The 20,981-nt window shown below is 45.3% G+C and overlaps 1 protein-coding gene across 5 annotated transcripts in view; it reads left to right on the forward strand.

The window, feature by feature from the left end:
- Positions 1-20,981, forward strand: part of MGRN1 (mahogunin ring finger 1) — a 54,020-nt gene that overhangs the window by 16,830 nt on the left and 16,209 nt on the right. For all 5 annotated transcript variants that reach the window (XM_088064020.1, XM_088064019.1, XM_088064018.1 and 2 more), the window contains exons 4-7: positions 4,757-4,903; positions 14,367-14,484; positions 17,550-17,616; positions 20,437-20,489. In XM_088064020.1, coding sequence (XP_087920146.1) covers positions 4,757-4,903; positions 14,367-14,484; positions 17,550-17,616; positions 20,437-20,489 — 385 coding nt within the window. The remainder of the gene's footprint in view (positions 1-4,756; positions 4,904-14,366; positions 14,485-17,549; positions 17,617-20,436; positions 20,490-20,981) is intronic.

A 20,981-nucleotide genomic window follows, 5' to 3' on the forward strand; every position in this document is an offset into this window, starting at 1 on the left:
GATAAACAATAAACCTGTGGATTTTGGTGTTAAAGTTCTGAGTCTTCAATGTGAATTGTGTTTGATTTCTGGCAGGAGGATACTGTGAACCTCAGAGCAGGGTAGCAGGAATTTTGCTTTTAACCACTAACAGAGAAAGAATTCCTTCTATTTGTCTTGTGTCCCACATTTGGTCTTGGACTGGAAGCTTCATTTTGGAGCTCCAGTACCTGGTGTGCTGGTACTGGCTGTTCCCTCTTCTCCTGAAATGAAAGCACTTCCAGCTGCAGGAGGAAGACCAGCTCAGGAGACAATGTCTGTTCTTGCACCCTGGGACAGCTTCTCTGCTTCAACTTCTGGGCTTTGGATAGCATCATGGAACAAAAGCATTGAAGGAATCAGCAACTGTGGTGGTTTGGGAATGTGTCTGAAGCATCAGGAGTATCATGGATAATAGTCATACCCCTGAGTGTGTTGGATAAGGGCCTGAGAGAGGTGGATGGTGGGGGCTGAGGTGAGACAGGTGAGTTGCAGGGAGTGAGATAAATTAAATCCCTTCTCTTCCCTCTCCAGCACAAAGGGGCTGACCTTGGTCCTTGGATCTATTCATCCTATGGTGGAGGTGGTGAGGGGCTGGGACTGCCTGCTCTGCAGCCCTGGATGGTGTTAAACTGGACAGATTCTTTGCAGAAACCCCAAACAGGAGAACCCCTGTGTTTGGTGATGCTCTCCCCTGTGCAAGTCAGTGCTGGCTGACTGAGAGGTGTCACTAATTCTGCTCTCATGTATTGCCTGCTCAAACACTGGGTAAATGCAGATCTCACAGCACTCAGTCAAGGGATATTTAACATTTATCCTGCATGTCTACTGTGTTGGTCAGACTTTTGAATCTCCTCAAAGGATGAAATTGTGTTCGGCTCAACCTTGTTCTATAAAACTGTCATGGCTGCTGTTAATTATATTTTTATCTTTTAATTCTTCAACAGACAATAAAAAGCTCCAGCATTTCCATTGTTTTATCCAGGAGTGATGTCAGACCAGGTGGCCTCAGCTCCCTTGGTCATCCTGCTTTGCCTTTTGCATCAAAACGTTGGATCAGCTATTTGTTCTCAAAGGTGGTCAGTCTCTTTCCTCTGTACCTGTGATTGTGAAGGCTCTGTGATGCACCTCTGTGCATGACCCAAAGGCACACCCAGCAAAGTCACTGGTTCCCAAATCTGTGCATGCATCTGTGGCCACCCCACATGGACACTGTCTGTAGGGCTTGGCTAAATGGGCACCATAAAATTCCAGTGGAGACGGATGAGCTCTTGAAGCACCTGAACCACTCCTGAACCACCTCCTTGTCTGCCACATCCCCTTCAAAGAAAGAGGAATGCAAAATGTGTGATTTTTGTCTTGTTACACCCCTGATATTGCATCCCACCATTCCTTCACCTTAAGGTGGGACATGAGAGGCTCTCAAAGTATGCACCAAAGTAGTCTTTGCTTGTTCCTTGGGCCAGCGACCATCTGTGCAATCTTTTCTCATCTGAACTCTTTGCTCTGTGGCAGGTCACAGAATCCCAGACTGGTTTGGGTTGGAAAGGACCTTAAAGTTCATCTTCCACCCCCTACCATGGGCAGGGACACCTTGCACTGTCCCAGGCTGCTCCAAGCCCTGTCCAGCCTGGCCTTGGACACTTCCAGGGATCCAGGGGCAGCCGCAGCTTCTCTGGGCACCCTGTGCCAGGACCTCCCCACCCTCCCAGGGAAGAATTTCTTCCTAATGTCTAGTCTAACCCTGCCTTCTGTCAGTGTGAAACCATTCCCCCTTGTCTTGTCACTCCAGGCTCTTGTAAATAGTCTCTCTGCATCTTTTTGTATCATTCAGGTACTGGAAGGTTGTGAATGATTTTCTGTGCCTCCAGCAGCAGGGATGTTAGAGCAGAAGGGCAAAGTCTTGCTGTGTCTGTCACCATTTAGGCACTTGTACCTTGCTGCCCTCTGCTCCAGTGGTGCTGTGCCAGGCAGACAAAGCTCAGCCTCTCCTACTTCCCAGTAGATGCATCCTTCAGAAACCTTCCCTCCAGGCACTGCAGTGGCCCCTCAGTGGTTTCCCAGGGCAACAGATCTAGTCTAGCCTAGCTTTAACCCCTTATCTCCTTGGGAGGATGGAAGCACATTCTGAGTGCTGACAGAGAGGTGCAGGGTGAAGCTGGGAGCAGGAGGGTGATCTGGGGTGCTTTTTGTGACTTCCCTGAGAAGCCAAAGCAGGCAGTGTTTGTGCCAATGATGTTTGTATGTGAGCTGCCCAGGTGTCCCCATTGTTACTTGGTATTGTCACAGGTATCTCAATCTGTGCTGTAGCTCTCACGTGTGCTGGGTATCTCTATTTAATACCTACCTGTGCATGGGGTGAGTCTGAAGAGCTCTGCCTGCGAGAGTTGCTGGTTCTCCCTCTCTGCTGCTTCTGGAAGAAGTGGCAAGTCTATCATAGCCTGGATCCTTCGTTTCCAACCTCGGATCCATGGAGTGCAGCACAGCAAGAGGTGACTTGTGCTGCTGCTCCCTTGGACACACACAGCACTTGTGAATGGGTTGTTGCCATCTGTGTTCTTGGATCAGTCCAGCACAAAATGTTGATGGTTCCAGTGTTCTTTAGGCAAATCTCCCCTTCTGCCCAGTGTTTCTTCTTTACAGCCTTCAATGATTTTCACTTTGAATGCAACTAGCTTGTGTGAAAATACCATCTTGTATTGCTCTGTACTGTATATTGTGTCCAGGTTTCTGCAGATGTTAAGACTCCAGTTCTTGGGATTTGTTTTTTTTTTTTTTTATACAGTAATGTTGGGTGTTTTTAACTTGATTTGCTACTCTGACTTAGGTGAATCTCTGGCATAAGCCTCTCCAAGCCCTTCAGACAGGAATGAGGGTGTGTGCTGTAGTGGCTCACTGGGGTTACATTAGTACAAGTACTTGTGTTTGGTATTTGATTATACTGCTCTTAAATTTTATTTTGCACCTTCTGTATTAAATTACTGAAACTGAACATTTCATTCTTGTTCAGTGTGGTGTTCAATCAAATTCGTGCTGGAACCCTCTTAATGAGGCAGCAGTTGTTATATGTCAGTGAACGTGGTAAATAAGGATTCCCTTGAGAATTTTTAGATTGAATTATAGAGGTATGTCTGACCCATTTCTGTGTATTTTTTACAGTACAGTGTATTCATCAAGGCTGTTTAGTGAGGGGAGAGGCTGATACTGTGAAGACAGAGACGATGCCAAGCTTTACCTGAATAGTTCAGCTGTTTGGTTGTGACCCAGCCATCATGGCAATTTAGGTATTACTGATGAACAAGTGAGGCTGGAGCTGGGTGACAGGTCAGTGCTGTTACACCTCTCAAAAGCAGCCTTGCTACCCTCACCATTCTGACACAGTGCCTGAGCTCACAGTGTTCATGGGATTTGAATTTATGGAGGATTTGCTGCTGCCCTGCCAGTGAATCACATCCCTTTGTCACTTTGCTCTTTGAGGCAGGGAGAGCTTGGTCAGTTCAGGAGAAAAGGAGACTGAGGGCAGGGCTCAGCAGGGGCTGCAGCTCCTCCCGAGGGGCAGCTCCGGTCTCTGGGACAGGAGCAGGGAACGGCTGGAGCTGGGCCAGGGCAGGCTCAGGCTGGAGATCAGGGAAAGGTTCTTCCCCCAGAGGTGCTGTTACTGCCCAGGGAATGGGCACAGCCCCGAGGCTGCCAGAGCTCCAGGAGTGTTTGGACACTGCTCAGGCACAGGGTGGGGTTGTTGGGGTGCCTGTGCAGGGCCAAGAGCTGGACTGGAGCTCCTTAGGGGTGTCTTCCCACACAGGATATTCTGTCATTCTGTAATTTTCTTGTGTGTTGTGTCAGCTGCTTGTTCCAAGATCAGCTGATTTCTGTGGCCACTCCTGGCATGCCGTACGTCCCCATGGCCATAGCTCACTGCCCCAGAGCTGGCTTCATACCCCTTTCTCACTGGATTTGTGCTTTTTCCTGCAGTAGGGAAAGGACTAACCCTGGCAGTGGTGATCACACAGTGGGATCCAGGTGTGAAGGAGCCCGTAGCTAAATTAGGGTTCACTTTTACATTAATTGAAATAACTTCTAAGCTCACACTGTTGGTTATCATGTGTCTGTTTGCAGTTAGTTGTGTTAATTTTTGTTCATACAATAAATGCGTGTGAGCTCCAGTCCCTCACAGCACCAGAGGTTTAGTTGATCATTTGTACATTTAAAGGTGTTTGAAATTCCTATATCTGGATGCTTTCTGAGCTAAATATCATCTTCTGTGTGATTCTGGAGGTACCTTTTGTTGAGCTTCAGGAGTTCTTTGTGTTAAGAAACTTCTGTTTTTTTGTCTGTCACACACCATTTCATTGTAGAATTAAAAGAATTACACTTTAGATTTCTCAAGCCCATGCAGGATTTCTTTAGCCCAAATACTGAGCCTAATGTAAAGATTTAAAAGGAAGGAGAATGTTTCTTCTCCTCAGCATTTGATATTCAGGATCTCCCTTTCTTGTCTTATTGTCCTGGCACTGTAAGGCTGGGTGAGATCCCTCAACACCATCATTAGTTCACTTTAATAACTTCAGTCAGACCTTCCTTAGGGGAAAGAATGGAAACCTGGGAAGCCCAAGGTGGAAGCCCAGGCTGCTTTGCCTGCCCAGAACACCAAGGCTGGAGTACTTTTATCTTTATTTCCAGAGTGATCTTGTTGATATTTCATAAAGATATGTTCTAATCCTCTGGCATTATCTTTCAGGTATAAAGATGATGTTGACAGCCCTACTGAGGAGAATGGGAAGCAGAAGGTCCTGTACAGCCTGGAATTCACCTTTGATGCAGATGCCCGTGTTGCCATCACAATCTACTGCCAGGCTACAGAGGAGTTTGTTGGTGGCATGGCCGTGTAAGTCCTGGGCTTGTGGGCACGTGGAGGGGCACAGGAGCTGGGATGGTGAGCTTCAAACATCTCTCACTAGTCACCCCTGTGGCAGTGCTGCCACACATGGTAGAGTGGGAATTTTTTTTTTCTGATAACTTTGAATATTACTTTCAGTTCCCTCACATAGCCAATATCTTCTCTTGTTCCCTTTTTGGTTTGGTTTCATGGTGTAGGGAAACCATTTTGTGTGCAACAAAGGAGGGGAACTCACAGCTGTGTTTTGTGAATGAGGTGTTCCGTAAAATTAAAAAACCAGCCACCCTTCCCTTTAAATACTACTTACTTTTTTCCCAGATCACCCAGTTCACTGCCTTTCTGTGTTCCCTGTGACAGGAGCATCTGGGCCATCAAAGTAAAGTTCAGTCTGACATTAACATAGCAAGCCTTGAGGCCCACACAAAGCCCATTTTGGGATAAATGCCCAGCTCAACACTGGATGTTGGGAGATGGGAGAGGATTTGCTTCCTGAAACCCTGTCTGTGTGTGTTTCCTGCCATGTACACATCAGTCTTTGGTTAGCTGTGGAAAGAATGACCCAAATGTCATCTGTGGGAACCTTCTTATATCCTGACAGTACATCCCCTCCAGATTTTAAAACCTTTTTATCTAAATCAGCACATTTAAACCATTCCAGTCAACACTGTATCCCACAAGACCACAAAAAATTTCCTCTCTATGTTCAGAGCAAAGGTGGCTGGAATGTGCTCTGCCTGGTGTGAGTTGGGTGCACGTGAGCTGCTGGTATGGTGTGGTGCACTTCCAATGGCCATGGGACAAAGAATTCCTTTGGCTCCAGGGGTAAATGAAGATTCAGGCTACAGAAGCTCTTGGTTTCCTCTAGTAGAGGCTTTTGGCTGACCAGAGGCCCCTGGACATAGTGCTGATGGCTTCTGCAATGATGCTCTGGAGCTGGGACTAAACTTTGCCTTGGTTGAAGGGACCTGCAGAGGCTGCAGCAGGGAGAAGTATCTAGGACAAATCATAACAGGATTTACTTGTTTTATGCAAAGTATAAACATCCCACTAATGATCAATGAATAGTGTATTTTTAGAAATGAGAGTGGCTTAACTCTCCAATCCAGATATGCATTCCTTCAAACTGGAGGATATCCTGATCCAGAATTTTTTGTTTAGGCACCTTTCCTTTCTTCTTTTGAAGCCTATGGCTGCCTTTATTTTTGGGAAGTAATAAATGAGCTCCTTTTTAAAGTGCTTGAAAATGTTCTCTCAACGAACTCTGAATACACTTTCTCTTTAGATCCAGCTTTTCCTGAGCAGAGCTGAATGCAGCAGGATGCCTTAGAATTCCTGATAAAGTTTCCATGTTCTGTCTCTTGGGTCCTTAGGTTTCCTGTGAATTTAGTGCTAGTGAAGGTGTTGGAATGGCAGCCTTGGAGATTGAAGTCCTCTTTCCCTAACACAGGTACAACGTGGAGAGATGGCCAGTGTCCCTCGTGCTGCCCTGCAGTGTTCCTTGGTTTTTGACCTAAGAAGGAAACCATCCATGGGCTAATGGGGAGAACTGAGGGCCTCTGTGGCCAGGGTGGATGTATTTATATTGCTAGACTTAAGCCATGGCTTAAATCAGTAAGGCTTGGTTTAAATAATTGATTTTAATCTTTTTTTCCCCTGTTGGTTTACCCTGAAGGAGAATTTCATTGTCACTGGTCAGTAGCAATGAAACATCTGCATCTACAGCACAGTGAGCTTCATATCAAACCTTGTGCTATATTTTTTATGCCACAATCTGTAAAGAATATCCATATAGTTTAAAATCTATTTAAATCTATCTTTTTAAAAAGAAACATTTAAAATTTTATTTTTAGCCCACGTCTTGAACCAGGCTGTGTTGGGCTGGAATTGTACCTGAGTGACCAGCAGTGTTTGTTCTTGTTGGTTAAACTTCTCATGTTGGACTCTTAAGAGTCTCTCTTGTCAAGTTGTGCCTTGAAGAATAATTGCTTAGTATAATTGTTTTAGTTACCAAATATAACCAACTGTTTCTGGACAGAGAGTGTTTTCAGTCCTCTGTAGCTAGTAGCTCTCCTCTTGGCTGGTTGGTTGGTTGGAGGAAAAAAACACAGGTTTTGGTTCAAAGAACACTTTTTTCTGTAACTTAGTGCCATGCACTGAGCCAGTGACTGTCACCAGTGCTGTTCTCTGTCCTTTAAAACTTGTGCAGCAAACACGAACTACCCAATGGCTTTTAAATTAAATTTGAACAATTCCTAGGTAGAATTTCTGAACATGAACAGAGCTGTCAACTTCAAAGAATTTTTTTTAAATGTGAATTTTTTTTAATCCACCCTGTCCATGGTTCAGTGAGAGAGGGATCTCTGTTAGATGGCAGAGCTGAAGCCTGTGTTCATGAACCCTCTGCATGAAACCAGGATCAGCAGTGATTTCCCCACTAATGAAAAATTAGTTGATGGTTCTGTGCTGTCCTGCTGGGGTGGCAGCAGTCCCTGGTGCACTAAACCTTCTAAAAGGTCAAAGCACCCACATTCACCTCTTTCTTCCACTTCTGGCCTTTCATTTAATAAATCATACTTTCATTTCTCCATAATACAGGAATGATGAACTGCCTGATTCTGCTCTGGGGTGCTTGAACAATAAATGTTATGTAAATGTGGGTGCAGGAGCTGCACCAGAAGCCAGGGAACTTTTTGGAAGGCATGATCCTGATTTCGTGCAGATGTGTAGGGGGGAAGTCAGATACAAATATAGACTTTATAAGCTGCTTTAATTCAACCCAGGCTATTTTTCTATGTGGAAGTTGCTCCTGAAGCACGTCTTGGGGCCAGTGCAGCTGCCCAAGTAGGCATCTCTGCTTCTCTGGATTTGCTGGCTGCTAGTAAAAACCTTTTGAAGCTCTGATTTTAGCTTTGCAAAGCAATTCTGTAAGGGCAGTGCTGTAATTACTTTGATTTATTCTTTAGAAATTCTAGTGGAAAAAAAAAATCTGGGCTGCATTCTTAGAGCTCTGAGTGGAGCGAGTGCATTTTCAGTGCACTAACAGGAATGCAGCTTTCCCCTGTCTGGGCTGGTGGATTTTCCTTTTCCTCAATCTCTTTTGGTGCTAACAGCTGCCTTCATGGAACAAGCATGTGCAAAAGCTGTCCTGTATATAAATTCAAAACTTCTTCTATTGCACTTGATTGGGATTAAGATGCTCTTTAAAACAAAACACCTTTTTTTTTTCCACTCCCCTTAATCAATGCTGAATCCTAAAATGGGAGAAACTTTCTGCCCCCCTGTGAAAAGCAGGAATTTTCTCCCAGCTCTCAGCCTGCAGCATGGCTCCTTAGAAGCGCTAAACAAGTTATTCCTGCTTCTCTGCTGGAACAGCCACTGATCCTGATAGTATCAGCACTCCTGCAAAACTCCTGCCAGGAACGTGTTTATGGTCATGCAGTTTGGGGTGAGAGGAGGGAAGGGGGAAGGTGGCTTTCCCTGAGCAGTGGCTTTACTTGTTGTGGAGCCTCTGCTCACCTGAAAGCCACAGCGCTGTGTCTTGGGCCTGGCTTTGGGATTAGCTGGTTTCCATGACCAAGGGGAAGCCTTTCTGCAAGCCAGGAAGCTTTCTCCTGGAGTTATTTGGGCTCCATTTAAAAAGCTGGTGGCTTTGTCAGTCCTGTCCTAACCTGTCTCAAAGTATGTTCAGCAGACTTTCCCAGGTAATTGTGCTGGGAGATACGCTCAGCTGCAGTGTTTCCTAGCCAAGATCCTGGGAACACGTAGCTCCCAACAGCTGCCTGCCTCTTGTCCTGAACTGTTGAACTCACAGGGAGCTGTGTCATCGCTTTTGTGGGACCAGAGATGACCAGCAAGGTCTGGTGAGGGTGATTGTGTTCATGATTATAAAGGTGTGCTCACCTCTGCAGCCCCGTGCCCAGGGGAAGGTTTCTGTGCTTCCTGGTGCTAGTGCAGTTATCTGTAGAAGCCTTTTAGATGAAATAGAGATTAGTTTAAATCTGGAGGGGACTGCTTCTCTTACCTTTGAAATGGTATTTTGCTTGGTTACTTTGTGGTGAGAACTCACTCTAAAGATTAAACACATCAGTTCTCAGAGGATGAGCTAGTGCATCACCCCAAGGGTAACAGAGATTTGTCTATGCCTAAGTCTCTTTAGTGGCAAGGAATTAGCACTGACCTGTCTCTGAAGAGCTCAAGACCCCCAGTATCTTCAGCTTTATTTATTTTTCTGTCTGTGTCCATCTTCCATAGTTTTGGAAATCAGGAGAAGCATGGGGGTGTGTGAGCTGTACCTCAACTACTCACTAGTGATTGCCCATAATGTAATTTCCCTCCAGACAAAGGAGACGGTACTCTGCATTGTATTTCCAGTGCAGGGCTGGCAGCAGCTCATAGAGAATAGTTAAAAGACTTCCTGTTGTAGCCTGCCTTCTCCTGCAGGTTCTCCATGCCCTGGTTCATGTATTTGTACCTTAGATACCCTTGGTTTAGGAGACAAGTGTGTTTTTGGAGCAGGCTGCAGGGATATTTGTATTCTCTTTTTATGAGTGCTCCACTGCCTGTGAATGGATCCCTGCCTTGTCTGGCAAAATCCTGGATATGCACACCATTAACCCTGCTCCTGGGAGTGCCCCTGGGACTTTTCCAGCTGTAGGTGTCCTGCTGACTAGCAGGAAGGATTGTGCAGTTCAAACATGACAGCAGCGGTTCTTTCCTCAGGGGAAGAAGTCAAACCAAGCCTGTAGCTGGAAGCACTTAAAAGAGCCAGTTCTGAAGGCATGAGCAATCCAGGCAGATCAGGAACTCATGATAAATATGACGTGAGAGGTTTGAGTCTTTGAGTCAATTCTTATGAAAAATATCTTCCTTTTTGAACAGAAGAGTCTCTCCCATATCCCAGTGCTGTCGCCAAGTTCTATTTTCTCAATATAAAGAGAAAACAGAACAAAAATAGGTCAGTCTAGCTCTGCAATCCTTGCCCTTTCCAGGGCTGTGCTGTCTGTGTTGCTGATGTGCAAATGGATTTATTAAGAAAAAATAAACCCCATTTCCTTGTTTGTTTTGCAATGACTGCTACATTCATCTCAAACCTCCTCCCACAGTCTTGTGAGCTGATGGGGGACATGACACTGCAATGATTCTCTGCTCTGTCTGCGTGTGGAAGTTTGAAGAGTTGGGTCACAAAATGAAATCCAATGAGTAGCTCAGCCCACGGCTGTTTTCATTCAAGCTTGCGTAGGACACAGAGACACTCAGATGTTCCTTTGGTTATTTAATAGCCTCTGCCTGTTCAGGGCCTTTGAAAGGTGCTCTTGCTGCTTTTGGCTGTAGTGATTAATATGAATTCTTTGTGCAGAGATTTCTTCTGTGTGAAGAAATCAGAGGCGAGCGCTGGGTTTTGCTAGGAACAAGCCTTTATGGCTTTGATCCAGGCACACACCAATCCCCAAGGGAACACTTGGAGTGTGCAGAGTTCACAGGCTGGAGAGCCAAATTCTATAGATTTCAGCGAGCACACAAACCCTCTGTCTGTGTTAAGAGTTGTGGCCTTTGTGCCTCTCTGTGTAGCTGTTGTGTGAGCTTTGAAGCCTGGCTGGAGCCGGGAGTGTGGTGCTCCCAGCAGCTCCTGGGAGACAGCTCTGCGGGGGCTGAAGGGGAATGTGGGCACTGGGGTCTCAGCTGCATGGGGAGAGGTTGTCTTTGCCTGGCTTGGAGTGGAAACTCGGTCCTGAAGGAAGCAGGAGGGAAGGAGAAGACTCTCAGAGATTGCAGTGCAACGCCTTAGCACCTGGTTTACCTCCAAGCTCCTTGTGGGAGCCTCTGTGGGGTGGATCTTGTCTAATTCTGACTGAGACCCAGGGCTATGGCCTTCCTGTAGTTTGGTAGTGTTTCTTTTATCAGTAAAAGTCATTTAGAGTTGAAACATTTGTTCAACTTCCCTCTTCCCCAAAAGCTGACCTGTGGGATCCTGCCTCAGAATGAGCAGGTGGGAGAGAGAGGAGAGGATACTTGTTCCACATCACCTCGTGTCCCCTTTGAACACCAGCAGAACTTGACTGACTCCTTCTTCATCACCTCTAAGAGGACATGGAGCCTGCCAGGCAGTCACAGCCTGAGGCAGTGACAGAATTGTTTCCTGAGTACCCTCTGAAGCGCTCTTTGTCCTTGGTTCTTTCCAGATTGCCATGAAACACCTTTAACTGCAACAAGAGGACTCTTGTTTTGTCTACAGGTTCTTCAGTCATTTCTAGTCAAAAGTGTTACCTAGGGGCAACATTGTTCCATGCATCCTGCTTTTCCTGAGGAATGGGGTCTGGACAGTGTTCTGTGTAAGTCAGCCTGGCCAGGATCCTCGTGTGGCATTTCTCAGCCAAGGGGTCCCAGTGTGCTTGTGGGAACAGGAACTGTCCTTGGGCTGCCTGAGACAGCCCCAGCGCCAGGCACAGCTGAGGGGGAGCACAGCAGTGAAGAAATCTGCAGGAGCTGGGACTGGTGCCCTGCTTGAGAACTTCCCCAGGCACAGACCAGGGATGAGGAAGAGGGGGAAACATCCCAGTGATCATGTAGCAACAGAAGTTTAACTCTGTTTAGCCAAACTCTAGCATGGCACTTTTGTCTAGGGAGCTGCTTAGGGTCTGCAGGTACCACAGATTGAGTTTCTCCATGCAGGCAGTGAGTGCTTCTCAGCTGGCAGAGGAAGAGTAAGACTGGGGAATAATTTTAGTTTGTTCCTGTTCTCTCAGAAATCACTGGGATATAGTCACAGGGGCACTGACCTGCTGGTTCTCTGATACACAGCTGGCTCTGGGGGTAAAAAGGTTTGACACTAGGGAAGAAGAAGTCAGTGCAGAGTGTAGTTTGCTTTTTGGGAGTAAAGGTGTGTCACAGAGCTCACAGGAGGAGATGGGCTGCAGGAACCCTGAGGACAGAGCTGAGGGCTGCTGCTGCAGCCAGCAGTGGGGGTACCTTGGATTGCTTGTGATTCTTGTGCTGTCAGGGGTACCTGAGCAAAGAAACAGATTTAAAATACTGTGACTGAAGATTTCTGTTTGGTCCTGACCTTATAGGACAGACTGCCCTCACTTCTCCACTGTCCTGAGCTGCCAGTGGTCACAAGAGGGTTTTGTCCTCCTGGATGGAGGCCTGGCCCAGTGCAGTCTGAACAACAGCAGCCCAAACATTCAGCTTTCATATTCATGCAGAGAGAGGCAGCATGTTGCTTCTCTGCTGTCCTTTATTCTTTGGTACATGCTCTCTTTTTCTGTAACACATCTGCACAGCTCTACAGAGCTTCCCTTCTACGGTTTGCAGTAAGCCCCCAGCAGCATGGGCAGGGAATAGATGACTGTGGATACAGCAAATGCCAACCAAAGGGGCAGGGGATGGGTAGAGGCCCCTTAGACCCTGATATGCAGGATATCTGCTTTGAAACAGCTTGTAAAGTTTCCCTCCTGTGTAGCACAGGGCGTGTGGTCTTGTGCAGAGAACCTTTGCATCACATTGGAAGGATGATCTATTTCTGTGAATCAGTCAGGGGTCATCAGACTTCCAGGGAATTTACCAATCCACTGGCTGCTGCCTGGAGGTGTTCAGAGTTATCTGGGTGTTCAGATCCAAGTTTGAAGTGTTTTGGCAGTGGGAGCCAGGTAGTCACACAGTCTGAGGCGTAAAGCTCACTTGGGGAAGGCTCCTTAATAATTCTGTCCTACTCTTCAGCTCAGAAAATCTATGTGCCTGGCTTATTTCTTTTCCCCAGGGACAGTGAGAGCAGCAAGTCAATCTATTATTCTGCCCTGTCCTTCTTGGAAGAGTGTTGTTTGTTTTTGTGTTGCAGCCTAGTTTGGGTTTCTGGTGCTGTAAATGCAAGTCCTCCAGCATTCCTGGCACACAGCAGCATCATGTTTACACCCCTTTCCCACCTCCACTCTCTCCTCTGCACTTTATTTCCAGTAAGTTCCTGACTTGCTGTCACCTTAGATAAGTCACTCTTCCATCCCCTGCTTTCCCAGCTGTGGAGGGAGAATTGTGCCTCTCTGCAGAGCTGGGAAGCTTTGAGAGTGCCACAAAAGGAGCTAGATACAGACTAGCTCTATTCATTGTGCTTGACAACTCAGTAAATAAAACTTCACTCAATTGCTTGCTCTGTAATTCACATATAAAAGACCTGTCATTCTGATCTCCCCCTCACCATGCTTGAAATGCAAAAGATGGAGTGAGACCTTCTAGTAAAGCAGCACAATTTCAGCACAGTACAGAATGGGCTCTGAAGGTATTGTCATAGATAACTTAATGCACCTGCCTTGGTAGGAAGAGCAGAGTGCACGTGGTGAACTTGCCCTTTGTCATGACCTTTGAGCATTTAACGTGGATCTTGTGACACTTGGCCTTCTGGATCCTCAGAAAGTGCAGGAACTGTTGTAGCTTTCCAGAGAAAGGCAAAGGATTTTCCTGTAGAGCTGGAGCCTGTCTTGTCACTGTGCTGAGGGAGGATGTTGCTGCAGTGTCTCTTGGGCAGGGGATCTCTCTCCAGTTTGTCAGTGTGCTCTGAACACACAGTTGGTAATTTGACAAGAAAGGCTTTGATGATAAAGGCAGATTCAGCTGTTCCCACCCTGCTTTGGGGTTCACTGCCTCCTCTCCTTTGCCAGAGCTGGGAGAGGCTGTGCACCTCCAGCTCAAGACATCATCCTCCAGAAAGGGGGAGTGGGCAGGGAAATGTCTCCTGGGGAGGACAGCACCAGGTGGGCTCAGGGTGCAGAAGATGGTGGATGGCAGCTGTGGTCCCATTCCAGATGTTTATCCCAGCCTGGCAGTGCTGATGTTTCAGTGACAAGCTTTGAGACAGTGGAATTGTGACTCTTTCTGGGTGGTTGGGGTGGAGGATGGTTGATGTCTCTCAGGTGGTGTTGCAACACCCCTGGGGAAGCACAGGAGGGATTGAGGAGTGGATTGGAATGGCTTAGCAGGATGGTGGAAGCCAAGCATCATTTCCCACTGTGGAGCTGTCCTAGGGAGGCACAGGAGAGCTTTTGGTGCTGTGCTGGGTTGTCTGCTCTCAGTGTTAGATCATAGCTCATTCTTCCTGGGTTTCCTGCAGAAAACAGGACTGTGCTGGGCTTAAAGCCAGCGTTGCCTAGGCCATGGATTTAGGGAGCAGGCCTTTGCCAAGCTGCTGCACCCCCCTGTACTCCAACACCCAGGCAGGTCAGTATGGACACGATCAGACCTTGCCTGTCTGCGCTGCTTTCTCTTTCCTGTGCTCACCTTCTTGCTTTGACCTTTCCCTTCCCTCTTTGTGTCCCCACTGAATGGCTGCCAGCCCCTGCCAGCTCTGCCCTTAGAGCTGCCACTTGTGGTTCCTGAAAAGGCCGATGGGCGGGAGTGAGCAAGAGCCGAGCAGGGAGCAGTCGTTGGTTACACCAAGTTTTCTTCTTTTTCCCCATTCCTTCAGATACAGCACAAAGAATCCCTCTCTGCAGTCCGAGACAGTTCATTACAAGAGAGGGGTAAGCCAGCAATTCTCCCTGCCTTCCTTCAAGATTGATTTCTCAGAGTGGAAGGATGATGAGGTAAGTGTCTTCTCAGTGTCCCTTTCTTTCTGCACCCTCTTGTCCCAGAAGCACTGGCCTCTGCTTAGTGCCACAAAGTCATGGCTGGAAGACACTTTCTCCGAGTTCCTCCAGTGTGTTTTGTGGGTACTGCCCTGGGAGGAGCAGGCAGATCAAACCAACTGTGAGGAAATCCAGAGAGGTGACTTTTGATATCACCGATCAGCTGATTTAGGAGGGAGGGAGGCTGCAGAGATTGACACTGGAGCTTTTCCTGGAAAACCTGCCTTACTTTGCCTTCTTCTCCCTGCCAGCCAAAGAGCTTGTGGGAACAAATGTCTGTTGTGATCTCTGTTTTTGTGGGTTTTAGTTTTAAGATATTGCAGTTTTTTGGGTGGTCCTCTAGAACAGGGGTCTCCAAAGTGAGGTGCATGCAATACAATTCATCAGGGTGTGGTGAGGACTTCAGAAATACAGGTATATAACCAACAGATGATAAACACACATATATTAGGAATATGTGCTCAAAACACATTACAGATGGGATGAATAGTAAGAATAGTTTGGAGATCACTGCTCTGAAGAGTCCTGTTCTGTTAAAGGGACACATCCTACACTGTTATCTGTAGCAGTACAGTGTAGTGAAGGGATATTCTTCTGGGGCAGATTTACAGTGGTGCATCAATGCTGAATATAGGAATGTTTTCCTCTTCTTAATTTAACCCATAACTGCAAACAGACCAGGGCTTGGTTTTAATTAAGCTTTGTGACTTTCCTGCATACCAAACATTGTGGAGTCCTGTTAATTTTGGTATCTTTGGTATCTGCAAAATTCCAACGTGGACAGTAAGACTCTCATTTCTGAGCCTTAAAACTTTGACCCAAGGGCTTCCCCTGCACATGGCATAGGGAAGGAAACCCTTGGTCTTTCCCCTGCTCTATGCAGAATTGTGATAAGAGATTTCAAAGGCAGAATAGTTATTCTGTAGCTACTGCTACAGAATATGTACAGAAATGTGGACCCCTCTCCCAGGAAGTGCACACTGATAATGGTGTTCATTTCCTGACCCAAGCATGTGCAAGTGTATTGTGTATGTGAACCTTGGTAGACAACTCTACCTATTAAGAAAATAAAGAAAAGAAAAAAAGGGGAGAAAAAGGGGGGAAAAAAAGTAATCTTTCATGTATTTGAAAGATTGAATAGCTATTGTCCTGAAGTTACAATTACAACTATAATCAGTCCCGTGCCTTAACAAATGCTGTGGTAGTTACCAAGAGCCTGCAGAGTCTGGTCTCCTGATGTCTTAGCTTCTCTGCCAATAGATGATTTCACAAGTTCAGCCTACAAAAGCCTGGAAGAGCTGCTTTTCAATCCCTTCTGTTGTCTGAGAGAGCTCAGTTCCCTTTCTTCTTAAAGAATTGAGAAGCTTAATTTTCACTTTTGTTCCTGTCAGCGAGGTTTTAACTCAAGTACTAAAGTCACATCCCTTTGACAGCTTAAAGGAAAAGTGAGTTTCCAGCTCTCTTTGCTTGTTCTGCTGCATCCTCTGTTTCCTCTTTTTTCACTTGTGTTACTGGGAGCTGGAAAAAATGTGGAACAAGCACTTTGATTCCAAAGAGTTTCCCCTCCCATGTCAGCTCTGTGTTATATATTGGTCCTTGTCCTAAATCTTCCTAACTGGCCACCAAAATGAAGCACTGTTATCTGAGAGAGCTGGCAGTGTCTTAGCTGCATACAATTGACTTTTCAGATTTCTTTCCAGCTTTGTTATGGGTGTTGTTCAAAACCCCCAGATTTTTTTCATATTTTTGCTTAGTGTAATACTCGGATATAACGTAGGTCTTGGCTGGGAAAGAAGGGAGACTAATGTTTTGTTGGGTTGTTCTGTGAAAAGCTTTATAGAAGTTATTTTATCTTCTTCATTTACTGATTTGCTTGGAAATTATAGAGTATGGCTTGTGTCGAGTGAGTTGTGTTCAGGGCCCTAAAAATGAATGTGAAATGGTGCCTTAAAGAGGCCTTTTGTTCAAGAACACTGGAGTTTATATGGTAAAGCAACCTCAGTTCTGTGATGTGACTTTCCCTTCAAATGGTTTATCTTTTGAGAGACTGGAGCAAATCAGGCTGCAAATGATGTTGGGGCTGTGGCAAAGTGGTGGGAGCCCCAAACACTGTCTGAACAGCGCTGCCGCACCTGGAATTGAGACTCAGTTTTCATGGAGAAACTGAAAACAGATTACCTGGAGCATCAGGGTGAAATGACATTATTTTTTTTCACTCTTGGCAAGAGATGAGACAAAAACATCCAAGTCAGTAATTAACAAAAACAGCAGAAATCCAGTCCCTGAGCCACTTCCATTCCTGGCTTAGGACAGTATTTGTAAGGTTGCCTTTTCTTGTATTTCTAAGATGACACGGAGCTTTTGATGTGCTTTAATGAACTGTAGGGCAAAGGGAGAAACCGAGACTGTTTCCCTTGCACTCAAATTTTCACTCTCACCAATTAAAAGCTCAAGGACCTGCATTTCATAACATGCCAAGAGATGAAAATCAGTCTGGTGTTAAAGTGTTGTGTGAGCTTGAAGTTCTGCAGATTTTCCTCTTATATCTTCAGGAACTTCATACCAGAGCCAAGGTCTCTTTGTGGTGTTGGGAGCACAATGTGCTGCTGTGCTAAAGCCAATATATCTTGTTGTATGTAGGCAAAATTGTGGCACTGGATATATTTTGAGAAATTTGTCCTACTGCAAATCACTCAGAAGACTTTTAGGACACATGAATTAATGAGAATTAAATACCATTTGGAATTCAAACCTAGATGCTTTGCCTTGCTTTGCTGGTGTTTAGTGCCACATCAATGTGTGTATGTTGGAGTTTACTCCCTTTTAAAGTTGATGTTTCAAATTTTAAATTTTTGGAATTTAAATTTTTGGAATTTTAAATCCTCCTCTTCAGTCATGTCTTTTGAAACCAGGAACTGGGGGTCTGTCTGAAGAGCCCTTCATTGAACTAACATGATCACCAGTGCTGTCTTCAGGCAAGTCTGGTGTGAATTGTGTAACCTCAACTCATTTCTTTCCCTCAGCTGAACTTTGACTTGGACCGTGGCGTGTTCCCTGTGGTCATCCGAGCAGTGGTGGATGAAGGGGATGGTAAGAATTGCTCTTCTCTTCCCATGGTCTTCTCCTGGCTCTCTCTGAGCTTATGTGACCCTTTCAGGACTAACCTCCTTGGAGTAAAAATATTTCAGGAGTTCACCAAAACTTCCCTTTATTAATAGGGCCAAGCTAACCACATAACAAACATACTTTTAAAAATAGTTTCATTTTTTTACAGGAAAAATGGCCAGATATTTAGTGTTGGAATAGTGTTTAGGAGAGCTCCTGGCTCTGCCACCAGTACCAGGCACACAAATTAGAGCAAATGACATCTTTGCTTGTTGGGTTTTGCTTTTGCAGTTCATAGGTCAAAGAGGGTGGAGCTGGTGTTTTCTCCTTCTTCTTGAGGGGTCAGCTGTCTTCCTAAAAACCTGGAAACGGGCAGAGAAAAGGAAATGGCTTTAAAATACTCAGGTCACACTTCAGCCAAATGCAGCTTCATTCAGCAGTTTGAAATGATGCTTTTTTGGAGGATGTTGAATGGTTATAATAGAAGAGCATAATCTTTCAGGAAAAATAATTATTGATTATTTAAAAATAATTAATAACTAATAATAATTCGTAATTATGTTTAATTGATGATTATTTTTAAAGCACACAGCTGTTTTGGAGAGGGTAGTCCAGTGACTATTTAGATGATTTGTTTTAGATTATTACTCACCTTACATGGTATTTACCTTAGGGGATGTGTGCTTTTGGGCTCATCTGGAGTATCAGCAATGGACAGGGCACAAGGAAATCACATTTTCTCTGAAACTGGGGGGTTTTATGGCCAGCAGGGCCAGCATTTCACTTCTGTAACATTTTGTACAAAATTTAAGATAATTAGAAAAGAAAAAATCCATTGTTGATCACATTGTTCAGGTCAGTCACTTGCTCAGTTTCTTATGTTGTAGATGTGAAAAAGCCCAGAAACTCATTACATTATTTTACAGTCTTCCAAGCAGACAGAAATAGAACTGAATAAGCCAATTTGAAGTGTGACTAACAAAGCACAGTGCAACATAAAGGAAATTACTTCTAAAGTGCATCTATTTTTAGTGATTTCAGGCACCCTTAGTAAAATCGACATATATGTGTATTTCTTGACCATAAATATAAAACAGCTTCCTCTGTTTATGGAACATTTGGCAAGGTGTTTATACTCTTTAATGTTGGGCATGTCTAGAAGGATCAAAAATAGAACAGGAGGCAGTATGGGAAGCATACATTTATGCACATTCCATGCCCAGTCTTAGCCAATAATGTACTATCATCTATTTTAATAACCTAGAAAACCTTTAAAACTTTTAAACTTTTAAATCCCCTCCCGGAAAGAATATCAGCACAAAAATGTGTGAGTTTGAGTGGGATTTGAGGAAATTTTGTAATTTGGTTCTTTTTTTTTTTTAACTGATGGGCCTGGAAGGAGCTGGTGTGGTGTGTTTGGAAAATTACAGCTGGCCTGGAACCACTTATGTTAAATAAGGTTGAATGGTAAATTAAAATAGCAGTTGGGGAGATGCTGGTTTGGACTGAACTCTGCCATGGCTTGCAGTGTTAGCAGGTCACACCACTCTGGCCACACACACTCCTGGAATGCACAGAGGATATGAATTGTTACCTCTTCCTTGGCCATTCAGACTGAGGGAAGGGACCTGAATTTTGTTTACTCTGAGAGATAGAGCAGCCTTGCTCTTGGCTGGCAGTGAGAGGAGCAAGCAGAATTCCCAGTTTTAACCCACTTCTCTGTATTTTGTTGTGTTCCTGATTCCAAATTGCCATGACCAACCTCAGTTACCCAGCAAATCTGCAGGCAAATCTCCCCTCTTTCACATACAGCTGTTTCCAAACAGCTGTGGTTTGTGTGCCATAGTCCAGTGAATGGTTCCTCTGTTGTCTCTGCTGTTGTGGGAGTCCAAAGGAAGCTGTGGAGCTTCTTTCCCTTTTAGACAGAGCAGTAGTCTCTTCCTTGAGCTGCAACTTCTGGGCAGAGCTGCCCAGCAGCTCTCCTGCCTGTGCTGAGCCCAGCCCTCATCACTCCAAGCAGGATGAGTGCTTCCATGCCTTCCCTTCCCTCTGTGACTCCTTCACAAGCTCTGTCTCCCATTTCCATATGATGAGTCTGAAGAGGATTCAAGGAAAGGATCCAACCAGCTAGAGCTGAACAGAGCCTCAGAGTGCTGAGTGAGAGACTGGGATTGTACCTCACCTTCTTTTCTCTCTATTTGCTGAAGGAGCCAGGAATGCAATACTGAAACCTTTGACAGCCCCTTCCAATTGCTGTGGGATTAAGAGGGAACCCTCAAGTTTGGAAGAGAGAAAATGCTTGTCTTTGGACAAAGCTGGATAGGGATGTTTCAGTGTCTGAAGTCAGTATGAGAAATAAATGTTTTATAAGCATGTCTGACTAGACTGAAATAAAGTAATAAGTGACAGGGCTAGAAGTGCTGCCAATTGCTATTAAACCAGATAGATCTGTGATAAATTCAAGTAATTAAGCCCAGGAATTTCAGGAGACAGGAGAATCCCACTAAGTGCTTTGTTTTACTGTCCCTTTCCAACCTCTGCTAACAAAGTGGGATAGTTTGGAGCACCCAGCACAATGAAGGCATGGTTGCGTAGGGTCCATCACTGAGCCCAGCAGGGTTTTGTTCTTGCTCTGTTCTGAGCCAACCTGATGACAAGATAAGAAAAGTTCTAAATGCAGGAGAAGGTGAAAATAGAACAGATGGCAGCTCAGAAATTGTAAGTGGACTAAAATTTAACTCAGGGTACTTTTATGCTTGTGCTGCTTGAGAGGTTTAACCAGTTCTGCCCTTTCTTTTTTTGCAGTGGTGGTTGAGGTCACTGGTCATGCCCATGTTCTTCTGGCTGCATTTGAAAAGGTAAATGAGAGGTTTTTTTTATCCCTCTCCCAGTTCTTGCGTATGTAAACATTTCCACAGGTCATTAGTTTGTATTTATATAACACTTGGCACAGACGAGTCCTGGCCTGTGATTGGGGTCCTGTGTGCTGCTGTACTACCAAGAATCGTTTGCAGCAGCTCCTGTGCAGCCTGTAATTATCATTTGTACCTGAGCTGGTCACTCAGAGAACAGCAGGGGTGTTTCCTGTGTGTGGAGAGGGTGTGTTCCTCCCGTGGAGGGTGGAAGGTGTTTGCCATGGCTGCTTCCATGCAGTTTTCCAGGGTTTCATGATTTTTGCAGAACTGGATCTGCTGTGTCCAGACTCTGTTGCACCAATGTTAGCCTGAGTTTACACACAGGACCAAGGCCTCTTGGAAGGATTGGCATGCATCCTGTGTAAAGGCTGAGTTCCACTGCTTTTGAGTGGTGTGTTTGATGAAACTGAACCCTGCCTACATGGTAGGGCCAAG

The sequence above is a fragment of the Pseudopodoces humilis genome, chromosome 18 (genome assembly GCF_049639895.1).
Source record: "Pseudopodoces humilis isolate 2021_Gansu_Grassland_sample_001 chromosome 18, ASM4963989v1, whole genome shotgun sequence".
Taxonomy (NCBI): Eukaryota; Metazoa; Chordata; class Aves; order Passeriformes; family Paridae; genus Pseudopodoces; species Pseudopodoces humilis.